Source organism: Syngnathus leptorhynchus, chromosome 2 (assembly GCF_054491065.1).
Source record: "Syngnathus leptorhynchus isolate UIUO chromosome 2, UIUO_Slep, whole genome shotgun sequence".
NCBI classification, from domain to species: Eukaryota; Metazoa; Chordata; class Actinopteri; order Syngnathiformes; family Syngnathidae; genus Syngnathus; species Syngnathus leptorhynchus.
In genome coordinates, this window is record NC_141196.1 from 24330249 (window position 1) to 24353462 (window position 23214).

A 23214-nucleotide genomic window follows, 5' to 3' on the forward strand; every position below is an offset into this window, starting at 1 on the left:
CGGACACAAGCGGGATTTGAGGCAGGGCATGAACAGCTAGCCTTCCCTAATGGCTTTCCAGAATCGCATTGCTCTTGATATGTTGTTGTCTGAGAAAGGGGGGGTCTGTGCCATGTTCGGAGAACAATGCTGTACCTTCATCCCCAACAACAATGCCCCTGATGGGAGCTTGACGAAGGCCATTGCAGGCCTGCGGTCCCTCAACATGAGGATGAAAGAGCACTCTGGTGTGGACACATCAATGTGGGACAACTGGATGAATGCCTTTGGGAAGTATAAAGCCCTTGTGTCCTCAATTATAGTATCAATTGCAGCATTTGCTGCTATACTCACTTTATGTGGATGTTGTTGTATTTCATGTCCGCGTGCTCTGTTTAATCGTCTTATCACTACAGCAATATCGCCCATGGAAGACAAGATGGCCCGAGTATGCCTAATGTCTGAACGCCAGCAAATTGATGATAACGGTGATGATGATGGAATTCTTGCATTTAAGTTTACAGACTTTTTCCCAGATCTGTGTGTTTCTGAATGATGATGTCGTAACGTTATCCTTTTTTGATGTGAACATGTTTGTGCTCATACTTGTGATCCGACAACTGAAAATCTTGAGAAGTGGTTGATTTTTGGTGATGTATTGATTGAGCAAATATGTGATAAAGAGGAGGGAAATGTTGGAATAATCTCGGGGGAAGCCTTGGCCTGCCAGACCAGGAGGCCTTATCTTTATGAGTTTACGACTCTCCTTTAAACTAAATGCTTTCTATTTGGTTCAAGGAATGTCTTTTGATCCCCGTCAGCCTTATGTTCCTTCCTGTCCTTATGTTACTTTTGTGTTTGTTTTGTAAGAAGTCTTCAATGACAATGAGCAGAGCTTCTTTGCATAGGCGAAATGTTCTTTGTCAGTTTAAAGGGACTTTATTCCTTTTAGTTAACTGTAGCTTTGATTCATAGATTGTAGATGATCAAAATTGGTTATATACAGTTTGAAGAAGTCACATTAAAGTTATCACATATTTACTCAATGTTCGTTTAAGGAACTGTATATCAGTTACCTTACATTTACTTAATATGTGTTGAAAGGTTTAAGTAAGGTTAGATATTATTATTATTATTATTATGTGTTGTGTTAGTTTACTAAGAAGTTAAACTTAGCAAGGGTTTAGTTGCATTGTTTCACAGGTAAGCGAGATTCAAAGTGCTTCAAGTTATCTGATCACAGACGAGGAGGAGTCGGCCACCTGTGGAGAGGACAACTGGTTGGGGGGAGAAAGCAGACTCTACAGTCCCAATGTGGGGGTCGAGAAGATCAATTCACACTACACTACAGTCCTTAGCTAATCAGCGTTGCTACAGCCACTATCTCCCCTCCCTTTAGTGTAGCAACGCCTCTGTAGCCAGGGCATCCAAGACATTAAAAGGAGGAGCACGTGGGGGAGGAACTCAGAACTGGTGGAGATTGTAACTGTGCTTCCTTTCTCTATCGTTCTCCTCGCGAGTAAACTCATCCTGGTTGTCTTCTCCTCTTTGTTCCAGCATGTGATTTAATGTCTGATCATGTTCAAACCTAACACTAATCTTGGGGTTATATTTGACCAAATGCTCTCCTATCAAAAACACATTAAGAACATAACTAGAACTGCATTTTTTCACCTCCGTAATATTGCTAAGATTTGTGCGATTTTTTCGACTCGTGATGCGGAATCTATTATACATGCGTTTGTTACGTCGCGCCTTGACTACTGTAATTTGTTCTCTGGTCTTCCTAAATCCAGTATTAAAAGTCTACAGTTAGTACAAAATGCTGCGGCAAGACTGCTCACATGGACGAGAACATTTTATCACATTATCCCCATATTAGCCAACTTAAATTGGCTTCCGGTCCATTTAAAATAAGACTTCAAGGTTCTTTTTATCAACCTATAAAACACTTCATGGCTTAGCGATTTTGTATCTCGTCGACCTAGTTGTGCTTTACGTTCCGTCCCGTAACCTCCACTCGCAAAACAGTCTTTCAGATAGTCTTTTAGTGACCATGAAGGCCGAAAAGAAGTCCTCAGGGTCTAGAGCAGGGGTGGGCAAACCTTTGGGCCGTATTGGGTTCTAAATTTTGACCGGGGGGCCGAACCAGGAGCAGATGGATGTAGTCTTTGTGTGAAGTAATAGAAATGACATGTAAAGCTCATTGCATAGAAGGTTTTTACTTTTAGTAGGTAGTGAAGCATAGATGTTCAAAAAAAGCTTTTTGGAAACAAATACATTTACTAACAACATAAAAAAAAATTCACCAAAATTCTATTATCATGAAATATGACACTTATTATGAATAAGTTTACATCACTTCAGCACCTGCAGGTCAGATTTATGAAATATTTTTATCTAATGAGGCGAAATCACATCAAACGGCAAACATTCTGACCAAATACATCATCTTGAAGAATCAGTAAAAGAATACATCTAAATAAAGTAATAAAGACATCAAAAGTATTGTTGGTCTCCCTTTTTTGCTAGTGTATCATGGTCTGGAGTAAAATTTGTTGTGGTAATTCTTAGGATAGAGCCGAGGTATTGGTCCATTAATCTAGATCTGTGACGGGCTTTGTTGACGTTCATGTGGCTGAACGTCTGCTCACACACTGAAGTCGAGCCAAATTGTCCACTTTTTTAAACATTTTTATGGAAGGATTACAGGATATGATTTGTGGGTGGCATTAGCGTAAACATTGTATCTGAAAGCTCAGCACTCGAATTACGAGAATGCTGACGTCACAGCCCACACTCAAAATTCGGCACTGATAGAAATAGAGCCCGGAGTGCACCCGGTCCATACTACTACGTACACACACTTGTGAGTGTGCACTGAGCTGTCTGACACGGCTTCCGGGAGTAAATGCGCGGGCGGGCGCTTCCCCATCTACTGGGGAAACATAGTAATTGCAGGGAAAATTACCCTTTTTTTTTTTTTTTAAGAATACCATTTATTCAGGTGGCGGCGCAGTGGGTAGCACGTCCGCCTCACAGTTAGGAGGGTGCGGGTTCGATTCCACCTCCGGCTCTCCCTGTGTGGAGTTTGCATGTTCTCCCCGAGCCCGCGTGGGTTTTCTCCGGGTGCTCCGGTTTCCTCCCACATCCCAAAAACATGCTTGGTAGGCCGATTGTTGACTCTAATTTGACCCTAGGTATGAGTGCGAGTGCAGATGGTTGTTCGTCTCTGTGTGCCCTGCGATTGGCTGGCAACCGGTTCAGGGTGTCCCCCGCCTACTGCCCGATGACGGCTGGGATAGGCTCCAGCACGCCTGCGACCCCCGTGGGGACAAAGCGGTTCAGAAAATGAATGAATGAATGAATTTATTCAGGTTTGGCGGGCCGGATTAAACGGCCCCGTGGGCCGGATGTGGCCCGTAGTTTGCCCATGTCTGGTCTAAAGCATTTTCTATTTGGGCTGCAGAGCTTTGGAATGCCCTACCGATAGATATCACAACTGCTACCTCAGTGGAATCATTTAAGACACGACTAAAGACACATTTTTATGCCATGGCCTTTAATTAACCTGTGGTGGCCGATTCGGTTGGAGTTGGTATTTGCTGCCCTACCCGCCCCCTTCCCTGACTGGGGATGGGGTTAGGTGACAGCCAAACTGATAACGGCTGTCTAGATTTCTTGTCGACCAATCGGGCTGAGGGAACTGTGGCGGATTACCACCCTCAAAGACTGCCAGTACAATTGAGGGCACCTTCCTGCAGAGCTTCACTTGGACATCTACTTTTTCTTTAGATTGTTTTACATTGTGTTTTTGAGCCCTCTCTGCATCCATTGCAGCTTGGTCATTCTGGAAGGGGGATACTCCCATTTGTGGTCTCTTTTCAAGGGTTCTCTTTTTTTTTTTACCAGTAGGTCTTTTTTTCTTTTTTAGTTTTTCCTTGCCCTCTGGGGAGTTTAAGATCAGGGAAGTTTCAGAATAATTGTCCATTTTTGTACATGCCCTTTGAGATTTGTTTGTGATTTAGGGCTATATAAACTTGACTTGTGTTCGATTATGTGATGTGTTAATTAATGGTATCTGGCAAACTGTTAGAGCATTTAAACTCTGCCAAAATTTAAGTTCAATCCAGTCATTCAATTGCATGAATTTTCTATGTGTTTAAGGTTTACAACCTATTGGAACACCAACCAATCAACAAGTGAAGCCAACCACTGAGAAACCAAAAGTTGGAAGGCAATAAAAGTTGATTGAGTTGGAAAATCTGAGTTGCTCTCGCATCCTTTGGGTGTGAATTAGAGAAACACTTGACCGCTACAAACAGTTTCTAATTGACATATGGACTTTAGGTGACCAGGCCTGGTGGAGCTATGCTGCAGTGGAAAAGGAAACTAGCTTTGGATTTTCTAACCAACAAACGTTCCTCCTGAGTAGTTGTCTTGCAGGGTCTGCCCAACCTGGGTTTGTCACAAACATCTCCAGTTTCTTCAAATCTTTTTAAAATTCTTTGTACTTGAGGTTGAGACACAGTAAAGGTGCCAGCCACCTCTGCAGTGGAATTGGTCTTGAGCCGCTTGATAATAAAGACTTTTTTAGCAGGGTTGATTTTTGGCATATTGTCAGAGGTCAGGTTGCAGTTCAAATGAAGGTCTGGGGTGCTGTTTTTTTTTTCCGTACACACCCACTAATTAACTAATTAATTAGCCTCACAGCCTCACCTGTGCTCACTAATTAACTAATTAATTAGTGAGCACAGGTGAGGCTGCAAACTAGATCGGGTTCATTGTATGACAAGGCGACAAAATCGTTTGTCTTGCCAAAATCGGACTTTTCTGTGTTCATTAATTGATCAATATTTCTGCAATGAAGCAAATTAATGTTCATACATTACACCTCATTCGGGAAAGTTTCAGCTTTCATATGAGTCATTTCTAAAACCAACTGATGAATTTAAAGTCAAATTATGAGCTTTTCATTCTACAACATGGATATGTCACGACTCGTCCCCGGTCGTCCTACATTGTCTCTATGTTGTCATGGTTTCTGTTAGCATCGCTGTGTAGTCGCCCCTCCCCTCCTGTCTGCTAACAATCTATGTAATCACCGTCACCAGCCTCTCATTACCTGTCATGTATTTAAGTCCTGTCTGCCTCTCACTCACCTGTTGGATTGTTTTTGTCGTTCTCCTGTCTTGTTTCCAGTCTTTGTCTCTGTTCCTGTCTGTGATTCGGCCTGTCTGTTCCCCCTCATCTTGCCTTCCAACGCCCTTTTCCCTCAATAAACCCTTGTCCAAGCTGCATTTGGCCCTGGCTCCATTCCACTCGTGACAGGATAAGCGACAGCCGCGGTTCCCAACCTATTTTGCACTAAGGACCGGATTAATGTCAGAATATTTGCATGGACCGGCCTTAAGGTGTCGCGGATAAATTCAACAAAATAAAATGACACGACCGGCATATGGTATAATAAATGTGAATCTACTGTGTACCCCATGCAACTTTACTCGCAGCGTCCTCATAACATCGCAACAACATGAGTAATGTTATGTTCACGTCACAGAGGTGTCGGAGAGAGTCTGGTCCATTTTTCAAAATAAACGATTGTTCAGACTCAGATAAATAAAACAGAAATGCAAGTTATTTATTCTTTCTTGTGCAGCCCAGTACCAACTGATCCACGGACTGGTACCGGGGCTTGGGGGGGAATGACCGACAGAACTTCTGTCAGGGACTGTACTAACACTGTCCAGTTTAAAGAATAAACAGCTTTTTTTGTTTTTCCAAATGAAGAACCAAAGTCATCTTTATTGTTTCCAATTAATAGTAGACTAGAAAGACAGGCTATATTTTCCTGTTCACTGCAAATACATAGAACAGTATGATACAGAATGTGATGCAACTGAATATGGACAGTAGATGAAGCTAAAATCTCAACTTAGAAGAATTACTGACAAAAATTGATCAAAGACATTGTACATGCTGGGATGTTTATGATATATTGACTCAACAGCCAGTGCATCACAAATCATGTTGAACATTTGATTGATGCGGTCAGGAATGTACTAACCTAAAAGTAAATTTATTATCTAGCTGTACTGCATCAAATAAAGATTTTTTGCCTTTAAATTGTATTTCACAAAGCAGGGACAAAACTATCATTGCAATAATAAACAAAATGAAAATATTGAAAGTCTTGGCACTACTGCATGTAGACATTAGTACTGATCCTGTGTGCCAGAATTATAGGAGATTCCTACTGTGGAGAACATTGGGATTCCTTTGTGCTTTCAGAACAGACATGCATCATCTGAACATTTTGGTTTTTTTCACTTTCCTCGGCTTCATCAGGCTCGTGATGCTCCCACTTTTTCCTTTCCTCTCTTTCATCCTTCTTGTGGTGCTCCTTCTTTACCAGCACATTGTAACTGGTCACATGAGCGCTGAGGAGGAAAAAAACAAAAATACAATCCAATGAGTCAATGAAAACCTGCTTCCCGCTAAGAAATTCTCTATTTTAGTAATGGAGCGAGGGGAGAAAAAGGATGATGAGCCTTTCGGGCAGTAACGACAGCCATCAAAGGAAATTTGATCAATATTCCATGCCTGGAGGAATGAGGACACAAGTTCCCGTTAGCTTCACGCTAACTAGCAAATAGAATCATGGGATTCAAAATTGACCAAAACAACAATTAGTTCAGGAAATGGATATGGTTAGGTCAGACCACCCTGGGATACTTTGTTACAGGAAATACATGCCAACATGGAGCTGCGCGTAAAAGGTGGCTCTCATTGTTGTGAACCGCCAGTGACTTGTCGTTTCTCCATGAATCAGTTGTTGTAAAGTTGCTGATCCTTTATGTTTTGTCCTTTTATTTTAAGTTCCACTGCATCATTACCGTAATTCATAATGCAGGGGTGTTAAACTCGTTTTTGTCGCGGGCCGCATAGTAGTTGTAGTTTCTTTCTGAGGGCCATTATGACTGTCAACACGTTATATCACATACAGTATAGGCTACAAAACAAACTGATAACTAGTTTTGAAATCACAGTCTAGTAGAAACTACTTAAATATTTTAAAAAAGATGAATGGGAATTTAGCAATATCTATTTTTCAAAAGTCAAGACACTGTAATTTTAGTATTGACACAATTTGGCTTTGCGGGCCAACTAAATTGATATGACGGGCCGTATCTGGCCCCTGGGCCTTGAATTTGACACCTATGCCAAAATGTATCAGTTGCTATGCAGTTGATATGCTTAGTCCTGTTATGTTGACCTTTATTCTGTCATATAGACCTGGTGTTTTACAGTATATAAGCTCAGGTTACTCTGAGAGTGTGTCGAGTTTTCTTTCAGGTAGCTTGTCAAGTTTTCTTGAGTACTCAATGTCACGCGCCTGCGGTACCTGTCACTCGATCAAGTAAATCAACCACACCTGCCACTCGCTCACTCTCTTCCTATATAAACCTCTCGATCCATTCACTCCCTTGTCAGTCTGTCTCGTGATGCCACTGTTCTGCCTGACTCCCGTTACCGACCCGGTCTGTGTACTGACCCGTCTAGCCCTGATGGCCGCCTATCCTGACCATCTGCTTGCTCCTGACCACAATACTTCCTGCTCTGCTGCACACACACACTGCTGTCTTTCCCACCAGGTGGTATTCAGCCCTCAGCCAGTCAGCCCTGGTTAAGGAAGCGCTTGATTGCTATGCCGCCAGTGTCGTCCATCAGTCACGTCCCAACATGGCCAGCAATCCAGCCCGACCACCGCTCCAGTGTTCCACCTGCGTTTGCGTCGCTCTACATTTGATTGTCCAGTCTGATCCGTCACACCCAGTACTGCTTTCTGTTGATACTTGATATAGACTTTACTTTTCAACTTTCGTGTCATGTCTGCTTCTGTGTCCATATCCGGCTCCACACGTGACAGTACGCGCTTAGCTGGTCACAGATCCAGCAAACAATCAGGAAGTGATCATTTCACCGGCTGCTGCTCTGCCTTTTTGCCAGGAGTCCCTCTTTTCCTCGATGGGTCGCTCAGGGCGTCACAAGCCCTGATTACCCCGCTATTGCCTTTGGCCTGCCGACCACCCCCATGCCTTTGTCCTCCTCTCCCCAAGCCGTAACATTTACTTGTCCAAGCTTCTCATGCTCTTCTCGATGTATCAGTTGTTATAAAGTTGCTGATCCTTTATGCTTTGTCCTTTTGTTATAGGTTTATTGTGTCATAAGCCTGATTTCATAATGCTGGACTTGGGAAGACCAGAGAATAATGCATTACAGTAGTTCAGGCGCGACGTGATAAATGCATGTATAATAATTTCCGCATCACCGGTCGAGAGGATTGGGCGAATCTTAGCAATATTACGAAGGTGAAAAGATGCTATTCTGGTTATATTCTTAATGTGCTTTTGAAAGGAGAGAGTTTGGTCAAATATTACCCCGAGATTAGTTACAGTATCACTCTGAGTGATAGTACGGTTATCTATAGTTATAGTGGTTTCCTTAAATAAATGTTGATAACGAGCTGGACCAATTATCAACATCTCAGTTTTATCTGGGTTCAGACGAAGGAAGTTGAGAGTTGCTTGATCTCCGCAAGGCATGCCTCAAGATTGCAACAGTCCCGCCGATTTGTCATTGATAACGGCATATATAATTGGGTGTCATCCGCGTAACATTGAAAACTAATATTATATTTACGTATTATGTCCCCAAGCGGAGTCATATAAATAGTAAATAGAATTGGTCCTAGTACCGATCCCTGTGGGACACCACGCGTAACTTTATAGAGCTCAGAGGACGCATTGCCATGGACCACTCGGTGCGTCCTGTCTGATAGATACGAATGAAACCAGCCTAGTGCTGACCCCGAAATACCAACACAACCTTTAAGACGCTCTAATAAAATATCGAAGTCAACAGTGTCGAAGGCAGCACTAAGATTGAGTAGTAACAATTCCGATGAAGTGTTTGAATCCATAGCTATGAGGAGATTATTAGTCACTTTAGCAAGTGCTGTCTCAGTGGAATGATTAGCTCTAAAACCAGACTGAAAAGATTCATATCGATTATTAGCGACCATGTAATCAATAAGCTGCTGCGCTACTACCTTTTCAAGAAGTTTTGCTATGAATGGGAGATTTGAAACTGGTCTATAGTTACTGAGACAGTCCGGGTCAAGATGTGGTCGCTTAAGTAGCGGTTTAATGATAGCGGTTTTAAAGGCTGTTGGGACTATCCCAGAGCAGACAGACAGATTACTTATATTTAAAATGGACGGTCCTAAGATTTGAAAGAATTCTTTAAATAGTTTGGCTGGAACATGTTGTTTGTTTAGCCGCACTAACTAATTGTGTAAGCCTTTCGAGGGACACGCTTTTAAAATTTGAAAGGGTTATTGCATGATCGTCAGCGCCAGTAATCAGCGGTCCTGACTGAGCGATCGGAATGGTCATCTTGATCTCATCCCTAATGGATTCAATCTTTCAAAGTCAAAAAAGTCAAAGTCCGCTTTATTGTCAATTTCTTCACGAACTCGTCAGCCGAGTGAAAGGAACTATCGGGGGTCGGCTGGCGTAGTGTTAGCTTTGCCACTGTATCAAATAGGTATTTAGGATTGTTCTTATTGAGATTAATGACCTGCGAAAAATAACGGGGTTTTGCTAAGATAAACGCATCTTTATATTTCAGGAGGCTGTCGCGCCATGCCTGATGGAAAACCTCAAGTTTGGTTAAACGCCATTTGCGCTCATGCTTTCTACTTAATTGCTTAAGCAAACGTGTTTCATCTGTGAACCACGGAGTAGGCAATCTACGGCGAGTTTTCAGACGTAGCGGCGCCACAGAGTCAATGGCATTTAACAATGTAGCATTGAATTCATTTGTAAGATTATCAATAGAGCCGGTATATGAGGGAAATACGGCAGTTGCTGGTGGCAGTAGCCCAGATAGCGCAGTCGCAGTCATGGAGTTAATATTATGGCTGGTATAATTCTGATTGCTCTCTTGTCTTTGACTAAGAACTAAAATTTCAAATTTTATCAAGTAGTGATCAGACAAAACAGTAGTGTATGGCAGTACTGTTATATTAGAGGTTGCCAGTCCTCGGGATAATACCAAATCTAAGGTATTACCATTCTTATGCGTTGCTACCTGTACGGCTTACGTAAAACCAAACGTATCAATTAGAGTCTGAAACGCCGAAGTAAGTGGCTCTGACGGTAAATTCATGTGGACGTTAAAATCGCCCATGATCATTATATTATCCGCATTTGTCACTAGATTAGCCACGAATTCTGAAAATTCATCCACGAAGCCAGAGTAAGCCCCAGGTGGACGGTAAATAACAGCAAGATAAAATGACGGTAAAGTGGTGGATCGGACAGTGAGAACTTCAAATGTTTTAAATATGTTAATCGAACGAGACGTAAATCTAAGATCGGAATCTGAGATGAGGGCAACACCCCCACCCTTTTTTGAGGACGCGCCACATGCGAGCTCACAAAATTTGGAGGCGAGGCCTCATTAAGCGGTAGCAGTTCATTAGGTTTTAACCAGGTCTTGCAAAGACCAAATATATTTACATTATGTTCCGTGATGAGGTCATTAACGAGAACTGCTTTAGTATGAAGCGATCTAATATTCATAAAACCCAGTTTAAGTGTAATCGGTTGATCAGGGTTTGTATTTATCAAAGGATTTTTAAACGAAATGAAAGTAAGATTGTGTTCTCTAGGCCTGACATCACCTCTCAATTGTTTATTAGCGCGGTGGGACGATACGACCGTAGGAATTTGATAGTAAATATTTGGTACACACGTAATATTATCTGAAACAGGCACCATATCATCAGCTATACCGGTCGGGGTGGAGCGATTGGATTTGTCTGCCACCTCAGTAGAAAGTATGTTCATGTGTACTGTAGCACTATTCAAACTGTGACGCTCTAGTCGACACAAGGAGCTATGTGCATGCTGGAAGTCTAGCCTAGCGCTAGTTAACTTTAACTTAACTGACTCCAAACCCATCGTGACAGGTGGTCTAGTCACCTGTGCTCCGGCCTGCTCTAAGGTGACCTGTCATGAGTGGCTCAAACAGCAATCTATATTCCTAGAAAGAGTGAAGGCGCCTACACGGTTAGGATGAAGGCCGTCTTTCCTCAGCAGGTCGGGGCGGCCCCAGAAGGAGGTCCAGTTATCTATGAAATACAGTCCCTGCTTTTTACAGAACCCAGCCATCCATCGATTAAGGGAGACTAATCTACTAAACCTCTCATCAGAGCCTCTCCCAGGCAGGGGGCCAGAAACAAATACTCGAGCCGACTCATCTTTCTGGCGAGATCACAAGTCCTCGCTATGTTTCTCTTTGAGATCTCAGATTGCCTCATCCTAATATCATTGGCGCCGACGTGTATCACTATATCAGAGTAGCTAGTGTTGTTGGAACTACGCTGTTGACTAGTCCTATTGCGAGTCAGCTCCCTAAGATTAGCTTCTATTTCGGGTGCTCTGCCCCCAGGAATACACATTACCGTGGCTGGATTTTTAAGCATGATATTTCGGGTGATGGAGTCACCTATGACCAAGGTGCGAGGGCCAGTAGACCGAGATGACTTTGGACGGCTATGCGTCTTACCTGGCTCATCGCGATTAGCAAGGCGCTTGGGGCTAATGCTAACGGGGCTAGCGGGCTGACTACAGTCCGCGACTGTGTCCGCCACATCTACTGTTATCGCACTATTCTGCTCTAACTGGCGGACACGTCCCTCTAGCAGGGACAACCTCTCTAACAGAAGGGTGCAGTTGGTGCACGAAGCAGTACAAACCTCTTGCACGCAGCCATACTTACGTGTCCGATGATTAACGGTAGACAAAAGGCCACCACAGTAGCACAGTAGCAACCCGGAAGGCTGATCATCTCCTTCGTCCAATAATTCAGTAAGGCAATAAAAACTGAACCACTCTCCCCTCCTGTGTTCTGACCGATACCCAGGGGCGAAAAGAACATAACCATCCGAGCCAACCCCCTATACAGTCCTCAGGCTCCCCAACAATAGCAGTAGGAGTTTGGATTATTTTATTGCAATGTTTTTCCTTATTCAGATTTGTTTCAAGACAACAGTTAGACTTCACTTTGATGGTTAATGCAGTTATTGCAATTGTGTTGTTTTATCACAGTAGATTGGTTTATTTACATTTCAAAAACCATAAGCCATTCATTTACAAATGTGATTGCACTTTAGTTTACATATTTAAATGTTCAGACATTAAGATGTGATAGACAGTTTTTTCATGATTTGAATGAGGGAAGTGAGTCGTCACCTTATCGTGGTGGAGGGGTTTGCGTGCCCCTATGATCCTAGGAGCCATCCTAGGGGCTTCATGCCCCTGGTAGGTTCACCCATGGCAGAAGGGTCCTAGGTGAGGGGCCAGACAAAGCACGGCTCAGAAGACCCCTTATGATGAATAAAATATATGGACGTAGTTTTCTCTCGCCCGGACGCGGGTCACCGGGGCCCCTCTCTGGAGCCAGGCCTGGAGGTGGGGTTCGAAGGCGAGCGCCTGGTGGCCGGGCCTTCGCTCACGGCGTCCGGTCGGGCATAGCCCGAAAAGAAAACGTGGGTCCCCCTTCCAATGGGCTCACCACCTATAGGAGGGGCCAAAGGGGTCGGGTGCATAGTGAGCTGGGCAGCGGCCAAAGGCGGGGACCTTGGCGGTCCGATCCCCGGCTGCAGAGGCTGGCTCTAGGGACATGGAATGTCACCTCTCTGGCTGGAAAGGAGCCCGAGCTGGTGTGTGAGGCAGAAAGGCTGGACTTTCTTCCACTCTGGAGTTGCCCACGGTGAGCGGCGTCGAGCAGGTGTTGGCATACTTATTGCGCCTGGGCGCCTGCACATTGGGGTTCACCCCGGTGAACGAGAGGGTAGCCTGCCTCCGCCTTCGGGTGGGGGGGACGGGTCCTGACTGTTGTTTGTGTCTATGCACCGAACGGCAGCTCAGAGTACCCACCCTTCTTAGAGTCCCTGGAGGAAGTGCTGGAGAGCGCTCCTTCTGGGGACTCCATCGTTCTACTGGGTGACTTCAATGCTCACGTGGGCAATAACAGTGAGACCTGGAAGGGCGTGATTGGGAGGAACGGCCCTCCCGATCTGAACCCGAGCGGTGTTCTATTATTGGACTTCTGTGCTCGACACGGATTTTCGATAATGAACACCATGTTCAAGCATAAGGGTGTCCATGTGTGCACTTGACACCAGGACACCCTAGGCCGCAGTTCATTGATCGACCTCGTAGTCGTGTCATCGGACTTGCGGCCGCATGTTTTGAACACTCGGGTGAAGAGAGGGGCGGAGCTGTCAACTGATCACCACCTGGTGGTGGGTTGGCTCCGATGGTGGGGGAAGATGCCGGTCCGACCTGGCAGACCCAAACGCTCTGTGAGGGTCTGCTGGGAACGTCTGGCAGAATCCCCTGTCAGGAAGAGCTTCAACTCCCACCTCCGGCAGAGCTTTTCCCACGTCCCGGGGGAGGCGGGGACATTGAGTCCGAGTGGACCATGTTCCGCGCCTCCATTGTTGAGGCAGCCGACCGGAGCTATGGCCGTAAGGTTGTTGGTGCCTGTCGTGGCGGCAATCCCCGAACCCGCTGGTGGACACCGGCGGTAAGGGATGCCGTCTAGCTGAAGAAGGAGTCCTATAGGGCCGTTTTGGCCTGCGGGACTCCGGAGGTAGCTGACAGGTACCGGATGGCCAAGCGGAATGCAGTTTCGGCGGTTGCTGAGGCAAAAACCCGGGCGTGGGAGGAGTTTGGCGAGGCCACGGAGAATGACCTGCGGACGGCTTCGAGGAAATTCTGGTCCACCATCCGGCGTCTCAGGAGGGGGAAGCAGTGCACGGTCAACACTGTTTACAGTGGAGATGGTGTGCTGCTGACCTCGACTCGGGATGTCGTGAGTTGGTGGGGGCAACACTTCAAAGACCTCCTCAATTCCACCGACACGCCTTCCATTGTGGAAGCAGGGCCTGAGGACTCTGAGGCGGACTCTCCAATCTCGGAGGCCGAAGTCACTGAGGTAGTTAAAAAACTCCTCGGTGGCAAGGACCCGGGGGTGGATGAGATCCGCCCGGAGTTCTTAAAGGCTCTGGATGTTGTGGGGCTGTCATGGCTGACACGCCTCTACAGCATTGCGTGGACATCGGGGACGGTGCCTTGGCAGACTGGGGTGGTGGTTCCCCTCTTTAAGAAGGGGGACCCGAGGGTGTGTTCCAATTACAGGGGAATCACAATCCTCAGCCTTCCTGGTAAGGTCTATTCAGGGGTGCTGGAGAGGAGGATCCGTCAGGAGGTCGAGCCTCGGATTCAGGAGAAGCAGTGTGGCTTTCGTCCTGGCCGTGGAACAGTGGACCAGCTCTACACTCTCGGCAGGATCCTCGAGGGTGCATGGGAGTTCGCCCAACCAGTCCACGTGTTTTGTGGACTTGGAGAAGGCGTTCGACCGTGTCCCTCGGGAGGTTCTCTGGAGGGTGCTTCGGGAGTACGGGGTGCCGAGCCTACTGATAAGGGCGGTTCGGTCCCTGTATCACCGATGCCAAAGTTTGGTCTGCATTTCCGGCAGTAAGTCGGATTCGTTCTCAGTGAGGGTTGGACTCCGCCAAGGCTGCCCTTTGTCACCGATTCTGTTCATAATTTTTATGGACAGAATTTCTAGGCGCAGCCGAGGCGTTGAAGGGGTCCGGTTTGGGGACCTCAGCATCGCGTCACTGCTTTTTGCAGATGACGTGGTGCTGTTGGCTTCTTCAGTCCGTGATCTCCAGCTCTCACTGGAGCGGTTCGCAGCCGAGTGTGAAGCGGTCGGGATGAGGGTCAGCACCTCCAAATCCGAGTCCATGGTCCTCGGTCGGAAAAGGGTGGAATGCCCTCTCCGGATTGGGGATGAGATCCTGCCCCAAGTGGAGGAGTTCAAGTATCTTGGGGTCTTGTTCACGAGTGAGGGCAGGATGGAGTGCGAGATCGACAGGCGGATTGGTGCAGCGTTGGCAGTAATGCGGACTCTGTACCGGTCCGTCGTGGTGAAGAGAGAGCTGAGCCAATTGGCAAAGCTCTCGATTTAACGGTCAATCTACGCTCCTACCCTCACCTATTGTCACGAGCTATGGGTCGTGACCGAAAGAACGAGATCCAGGATACAAGCGGCCGAAATGAGTTTCCTCCGCAGGGTGTCCGGGCTCTCCCTTAGAGATAGGGTGAGAAGCTCGGTCATCCGGGAGAGACTCGGAGTAGAGCCGCTGCTCCTCCACGTTGAGAGGAGCCAGATGAAGTGGCTCCGGCATCTCATCAGGATGCCTCCTGGACGCCTCCCTGGGGAGGTGTTCCGGGCATGTCCCACCGGTAGGAGACCCCGGGGACGACCCAGGACGCGCTGGAGAGACTATGTCTCTCGGCTGGCCTGGGAACGCCTTGGGATCCCCGGGATGAGCTGGATGAAGTGGCTGGGGAGAGGGAGGTCTGGGAGTCCCTCCTAAAGCTGCTGCCCCCGCGACCCGACCCCGGATAAGCGGAAGAAGATGGATGGATGGATGGATGAATGAGGGAAAATATCATGCTTTTTCTCTCGAATTTATTGTTATAATCATTTGTTTCAGATGTACTGTAATTATTTTCTGTATAAAAATTAAATTTGGTGTTCAAAAAGTATTTTATTCAAATTTGAGTCAAAAAGTCTTTTTTCAAACTTAAGTCTTGAAAAAGAAGGGGTCGTCTTGTAATCGGGTCGTCTTATATTCGGGCCAATATGGTATGTAAAACACATTTTCTCCACACGCGCACTGTGTGGTTGATACGGACTGTAGGAGCGAGTGTTAATTTATATAAACCAATCGTCTTTCCCTCCTCATATGCTCCTGGCCTGAGCGGCTCTCTGATAGACGCGCTCCTGCACCGGCAGACTTAAAAAAACAAAAAGCAGAGAGAGACGCAGGCCAGCAGGCAAATCTTAGGCAGGCGCTACGGGAATACTCCCGGTTCTCCCTATGGTCAGTCCGGGCGTGCATACTGCTCTCTCTGATAATTTGAATCTGCAACAGTTGCTGAATTTGAGCTCGCACCAACTCATACTGTGAAGGAGGAATACATCTTTAGGGATGTCGGACCGGCGGTTCATCCAAAAGTGAGATTTCTTTTGTGATTAAATTAGTACTACGCACATCAAAATCACTGCATGCAAACTCATCCTAATATTTAAGAAGTAATTCTCTGGCCTGCTGCTCCTCCGCACCCTGTAGATTTTATAAAATTAGGCAGGTCTAAATGAACACTTTCTATAACATTCTGACTGGACACCACTTTGTGAGTCAACAGAAATTTCTACATGTAGCCCTTCTGACAATACCGTGGCTGTTTCAACAGTGGCTATGACTCTGCATGGTGTTGACCATACATCCAACTTTCCAACATTGGTAATGAGGACAAATGCCTTTCCTCGTTCGACTTTCACTAAGGAAAGTGAGACCAACAATTCTGTTAGCACTGTAAATTCCCCATCCATGGTTCGCTCTACACACTAGCAGGTGCTAGTTTCCCGCCGGTTTTGGGGCCTGATTTGAGGTATCATTTTTGTCAGATTAGGACATTTACGTGCACTATGTCCACTTTGCTCACATCTAAAACAAATTGGCCTCCCATTCGGAATTCTCCGAAACAGAGATGCACGAGCTCTAGAGGGTAGAAGATTGGTGATTAATGATTTCATCACCAATTCCAACTGGGTGTGCTGCGCCTTTAAAGGAGACAAACGTTCAACAAATTCAGAAGGTTTAGATGCAGCACTTTCACAAGAGACAGACACTTATTTGAGACTGGATTGTTGCTATACTTCAATTTAGAAGGCTGGCTTTCATATTGCACCATCCACTATGGGCTCTCCTCTAATATCTCAAATGGTCCAATGAGGATTAGTATGAACTAAATCTCTCAGTCTGATTCTAAGTGCCTGACTTATGCCATCACAAAATTGGTCCTGCAAATCTCTTGGAGCAATATGTACATTACTTTTACCAACTTGATCCAATAAGTCCATTAAAGCATGAGCGTAATCCAATAACGACTCACTCTCTAATTGTTTACGATCATAAAATCTGCATTGAATTGATATACGAAGGTGCACGCCACCATACACTTCTCTCAAAACGTCAAAAATAGAATCAATCTCTGGGCAGCAGGTAAAAACTTCTCCGTCCTTGCACCGTACTCTAGATCAGGGGTGGCAAACTCATTTTAGCTCAGGGCCCACATTGAGAAATATCTATTCCCAAGCAGGACAGACCGGTAAAATCATGGCATAATAACTTGAAAATAATGACAACTTCAGATTGTTTTCTTTGTTTTACTTTGGTCCAAAATAGTACAAGCACATCCTGAAAATATACACATCACAACTAATCTTGACAAAACACTTCAAGTTGAAAATTCTGAGGAAAAGAATTGGTGCAATTTCAGAACACAATGCCTCACTGATTGGAACTTAGACTTTGTGTCAGTGTATCCACAAAGCCATTTAACTTTAAGTCACAGCCTATCTGGGACTGAACAAAACAAAAAATAAATATAAATTAATAAATAAAACAACTCTTCGAGTTATCAAATACCAAATTTGTCATATGCACAAACTATTCAAGAGAGTTGAATTACTCCTTGCCTTGTAAGCTACACAATCTCGACCGGTGATGCGGAAACTATTATACATGCGTTAATCACGTCGCGCCTGGACTACTGTAATGCATTATATTCTGGTCTTCCTAAGTCCAGCATCAAAAGTCTACAGTTAGTACAAAATGCTACTGCAAGACTGCTCTCACGGATGAGAAAATTTGATCACATTACCCAAATATTAGCCAACTTACATTGGCTCCCGGTCCATTTAAGATGTGACTTCAAGGTTCTTTTATTAACCTATAAATCATTGCATGGCTTAGCGCCTTCATATCTCGTCGACCTAGTTGTTCCTTATGTTCTGTCTCGTAACCTTTGTTCGCAAAACGCTAGTCTTTTAGTGACACCGAGGGCCAAGAAAATGTCTGCAGGGTCTAGAGCAGGGGGCACCAGGTCGCCCGTGAGGACCGCATGAGTCGCCCGCAGGACCGTTCTAAAATTAGCTCAAATAGCGGCATCTATTTATTTTACAGTCAAACCTTGGTTTTCGAACGTGCCAGTTCTCAAACAGATCGGAATTAAAACAAAAAATTTGAGATTTTTTTTTGCTTCGGTTGTTTAACAAAATTCGGAGGCCGAACCTTGCGAGATGAGCCGAGAGGACCCGAGAAAACCCGACCGCGCGGCCCGGATGCCGACTGACTCCGTAGTTATTGTATTTTCGTTACTTTGCGGATTGTATTAACCCCTAATCATGCCTCCAAAGAAAGCATGTGGGAGCAGTAAAGCCATCCTAAAACACAAAGACGCTCTTAAAGCAATGCGACAGTGAGCGCCCGGCGCGCCGCGGTTGCGCGATCGGACCAAATTAAGCTCCCTGCGCACTGAGGTCCACTTAAATTTTGGAAAGTACATAAGGACTTTAAAAATATTTTCAAAATTTCAGCGACGGCTCTGTCACAATAATGCGACCAGCGCGGTGCAGTTGCGCAGTCGGCGACACGCTACGGTTGGGCGTTCAGTGGTGCGATGCAGTTGTGCGATCGGACAAAATTAAGCTCCCTGCGCACTTAGGTCCACTTAAATTCTGGAAAGTACATCAGGACTTAAAAAAATATTTTCTAAATTTCAGCGACGGCTCTGTCGCAATAATGCGACCAGCGTGGTGCAGTTGTGCAATGGGCGACGCGCTACGCTATTCGACCGATTCGCTTCTCGAACGGATTGTGGTCAAAAACCGAGGTTTGACTGTATTTTTGCTATTCTTGTCAAAATCACACTTACATGTGAACTGAAAATGACAATAATACATTGTGAAAGCTAAATTGAGCAAATTGGCTATTTCAGAAATGTGTGTCAAACTGGTAGCCCTTTGCCTTAATCAGTACCCAGGAAGTAGCTCTCGGTTTAAGAAAGGTTGGTGACCCCTGGTCTAGAGAATTTTCTATTCGGGCTCCAGAGCTTTGGAATGCCCTACCAATGGATATTAGAACTGCTACCTCAGTAGAAACATTTAAAACACGTTTAAAGACACATTTCTATGCTATGGCCTTTAATTAACCTGTAGAGCCCGATTTGGTTGCAGTTTGTTTTTGCTCTCTCTCTTCATCCCGACCTCCCCCTGGGGAGGTGGTTAGGTGACACCCAAATCGTAAATCAAAGAAACGTCTCAGCACAGCACCATGGCTTAACCATCTTACCTCAGTGTGGTAAGGCAGGACATACTTGTGGTCTTTCTCTCTGAGCAGGCTGTCAAACTGACAGTGATTCAGGCCTCTGGATCGGATGAAATTAAGAGTTTGGATGACCACTTTCATGATGTTATCCATCTTTAATGACTTCCAACACAAAGCTTCCTGATGCAAAATACAGTGAAATGTCCAAAAATCACATCCTCCATTAGCAGTCTGCACTTTCTCCCGGAGCTTTGTCACAACACCTGCTTTTTTTCCGCTCATTGAGGGCGCACCATCTGTGGCCAGGCTGATAGTGCAGGACCAGTCCACTCCAACCCTGTCCAGTGCACCGACAAGTGCAGTGAAAATATCAGCTGCTGTTGTGGTATCCATCTTTGGCACGAATTCCTCAGTGTCGGTCAAAGTGTGATCAACTCCGCGGATGAATATTGCTAGTTGCGCAACATCTGTAATATCTGTGCTTTTATCAATTGCAACTGAAAACGTAACAAATGACTTTGCTTTGCACTGCAATTGGATGTCTAAATCCGCAGAAATATCAGAAATCCTGTCTGCAACTGTGTTTCTTGTCAGGCTGATATTTGTAAAAGCCTGGCGCTTTTCAGGGCACACAATCTCCGCTGCCCACAGCATGCACGTTTTCACAAATTCACCCTCACTAAATGGTTTTGAAGCCATTGCAATTTCATTGGCAATAAGGTAGCAGGCTTTCACTGCAGCATCACTGATCTCTCTGCTATGAGTAAACACAGACTGCTGATTCTTCGGATGCGCCAATACCGTATTGGCCCGAATATAAGACGGTGTTTTTTGCATTGAAATAAGACTGAAAAAGTGGGAGTCATCTTACATTCGGGGTCTAGACATTATAACCATTCACAACGCTAGATGGTGCCAGATATCTTTAAAGCGAATGCTGAATTTAACTCCCCAGGCTAAAACAAACCCATGTCACAAAGAAGAAAAATAAAAATAGCTGTTAGAATGGTTCTTATGTCGATGTTAAAATGCTGGACAATTACGTCACCGCGCCTTAAGTCTTCCGTGAGTTACTCAGTTTATCGCGATTGTTGGAGCTTGTGCGCAGTGGTAAATTAAAGGTTGCTGGTATCGACTGAGTATGTTGCTGTGATTGTGTGCGTCTTTGACACAAAGTGAGTATATACCGTAATTTTTGGAGTGTAAATCGCGTTTTTCTTTCATAGTTTGGGTGGGGGGAGAAGTTATACTCAGGAGCGACTTATGTGATTTTTTTCACAAATTTTCCAAATTCAAAAATCCGCAATGTAGTGAAACCGCGCTAAACGAACCACAATGTAGCAAGAGATTACTGTCATTTGAACTGCAAGTGATGTCACCGGCGCCACGCGGCGGTTGTTTACATAAAGGACAAGGGATTCGATCACGGGATAACGAAGATGACGAAGGGCCCCACGTTTGAAGGAGCTACTCACAGCTACTCCTAGGTTTAAGCCAGTTTGCATCATTTTATTCAAATTTTTTCCTTATTCAGATTTGTTTCAAGACTACAGTTACAGTTAGACTTTACTTTGAGGGTTAAAACAGTTATTCCAATGTTGTTGTTTTGTCACATTAGATTGGTTTATTTACATTTAAAAAACCAGAAGCCATCCATTTACATATGTGATTGCACTTTAGTTTACATAATGAAGGAATATAAGAGTTTGATCTTAAAGTAGTTCATTAGACATCCTGTGTATGAGAGTATGAAACTGTAAAGTGCTGAGTGTGTGACGGTGGAGACAAAACAAGATATGTGGGCAAGGATGTGCACGAATGAAATGTTCCAGATTAAACAATGACGCAGGAGCAGCAAGGAGTACAAGATGACCCAGGGGCAGCGGGTAGATAACAACTGGGGACCCTGTATGGAAAACTACAACCAGGAGGAGCGAGCAAATGATTCTGCAGAAGAAGAAAGACCAATAAGAGCAAGCTAAAGTTAAATGCAGTGTACACATAGCCAATAGAATAATGACAGAATGCCTTTGTTGATGTGCCATTTGCATATTGTGTAGTATAATTAATGGCTGGGCAACTCGGAAGTAGAGTACGTCTGCTGGTGGCAACAGAGGCGTACAGAGGTGTATTGAGAGGGACCCGAGACCCAGGTGATGTATTAGATTTGTGGGTTAGGAATAAATCCACTCGTGTGTGAAAATGCCGGCTTCCTGATACCTTTTTATTGCAGAACGAGCGCGCATATTGTTGGATGAGTGGCAGTTGGGTAAGGTCACAAATTGGAGTCAGATTAGTAACTCGAGTTCATGTTAAATTAGAAATAAATTCCAACAATTTATGGTGACCCCGACGTGATGCAAGAGAGGTAAAAGAGTCTGGGACTCTAAAGAAGTCTGGGACTTCGGTAACCACAAGAGTCTGGGACTCGGGGTCTGGGACCCACGTCCACACCAGGTGACGGCCTGATAAAGACGCCACACGTCCGACCGTCTTTCCTCTTGGGCCGACAGTGAGACAAGGTAAGCAGATTCCTTTTCAAATTCTGCACATTGACAACGCTAAATTATAAGAGGAAGGATGAGCGGAACAGTGAAAGTGTGTAGTAGGGTATAAAATCTGGGATTTACCTACTAGAATAGTTTGGAACTATTTGCGGTTACTATACGGTTTAAAATCTGGGATTTACGTATCAGTACAAGTGTGGACTTAGTAGGGTATAAAATCTGGGATTTACCTACTAGAATAGTTTGGAACTATTCGTGGTTACGATACGGTTTAAAATCTGGGATTTACGTATCAGTGTGAGTGTGAGTGCGAGTGTGGAAACTAAAATTGTTCTGCGTAAAAGGTGGTGACGTGATGCAAGAGAGGTAAAAGAGTCTGGGTCTCTAAAGAAGTCTGGGACTTCGGTAACCACAAGAGTCTGGGACTCGGGGTCTGGGACCCACGTCCACACCAGGTGACGACCTGATAAAGACGCCACACGTCCGACCGTCTTTCCTCTTGGGCCCACAGTGAGACAAGGTAAGCAGATTCCTTTTCAAATTCTGCACATTGACAACGCTAAATTATAAGAGGAAGGATGAGCGGAACAGTGAAAGTGTGTAGTAGGGTATAAAATCTGGGATTTACCTACTAGAATAGTTTGGAACTATTTGCGGTTACTATACGGTTTAAAATCTGGGATTTACGTATCAGTACAAGTGTGGACTTAGTAGGGTATAAAATCTGGGATTTACCTACTAGAATAGTTTGGAACTATTCGTGGTTACGATACGGTTTAAAATCTGGGATTTACGTATCAGTGTGGAAGCGGTGTGAGTGTGCGTGTGAGTGGGGAAACTAAAATTGTTCTGCGTAAAAAGTGGTTGGGAGACACGCGAGTGGATTTAAAGATGGCGCATAAGAGGAAGTGGGATAATGGTCTCGGGTCCCTCCAAATTAAAGGTCCCTCTGTGGCACTTCAGACGAGCGGACTGAAGTCTGGTCGGAGATTAAGGGTCATTACGCTAAGCTGGAAGTACAGTTGATTAGTGGAATAGAAAGTAAGAAAATTAAGAAGGAAAAAGAACGGTGTCAGAAGTTGTTTTTGAAATTAAAGAAGGATGAATTGTTTCACGGAGAACCTGGAACATGGGACATGTCGAAGTTAGCGCGGCAGTTACAGAAAAAGGAAAGCAGAATGTTGGCAAATATTCGTGATATGAAGGAGGAACAGAGCCAAGTCGGATGGCGACAGCGTAATAAACTTATGAAGGAAGTGAAGGAAGTGGAGGAAGAGAGACGAGGCATTCACCAATTGGCAACTATTGCCACTGCGCTGGCAGCGATAAACGAGGAAAAGAAAGAGGATGAAGTGATTGAAAAGGTGGAAGAGAAGACGGAATGTGTTAGAGGCATTTATCCAA

General features: G+C 45.0%; 1 protein-coding gene across 5 annotated transcripts in view; it reads right to left on the bottom strand.

Annotated features, from left to right (window-relative positions):
* Window positions 1–367: 367 nt before the first annotated feature.
* spdl1 (spindle apparatus coiled-coil protein 1) overlaps window positions 368–23214 on the bottom strand; it is a 129525-nt gene continuing 106678 nt past the window's right edge. For 2 of the 5 annotated variants that reach the window (XM_085935542.1, XM_085935534.1), the window contains exon 15: window positions 371–6419. In XM_085935542.1, coding sequence (XP_085791668.1) covers window positions 6233–6419 — 187 coding nt within the window. In that variant the 3' untranslated portion in view covers window positions 371–6232. Of the gene's footprint in view, window positions 6420–19327; window positions 19404–23214 lie in introns of all 5 variants that reach the window. The other 3 variants (XM_085935552.1, XM_085935589.1, XM_085935561.1) reach the window with 3 other exon arrangements.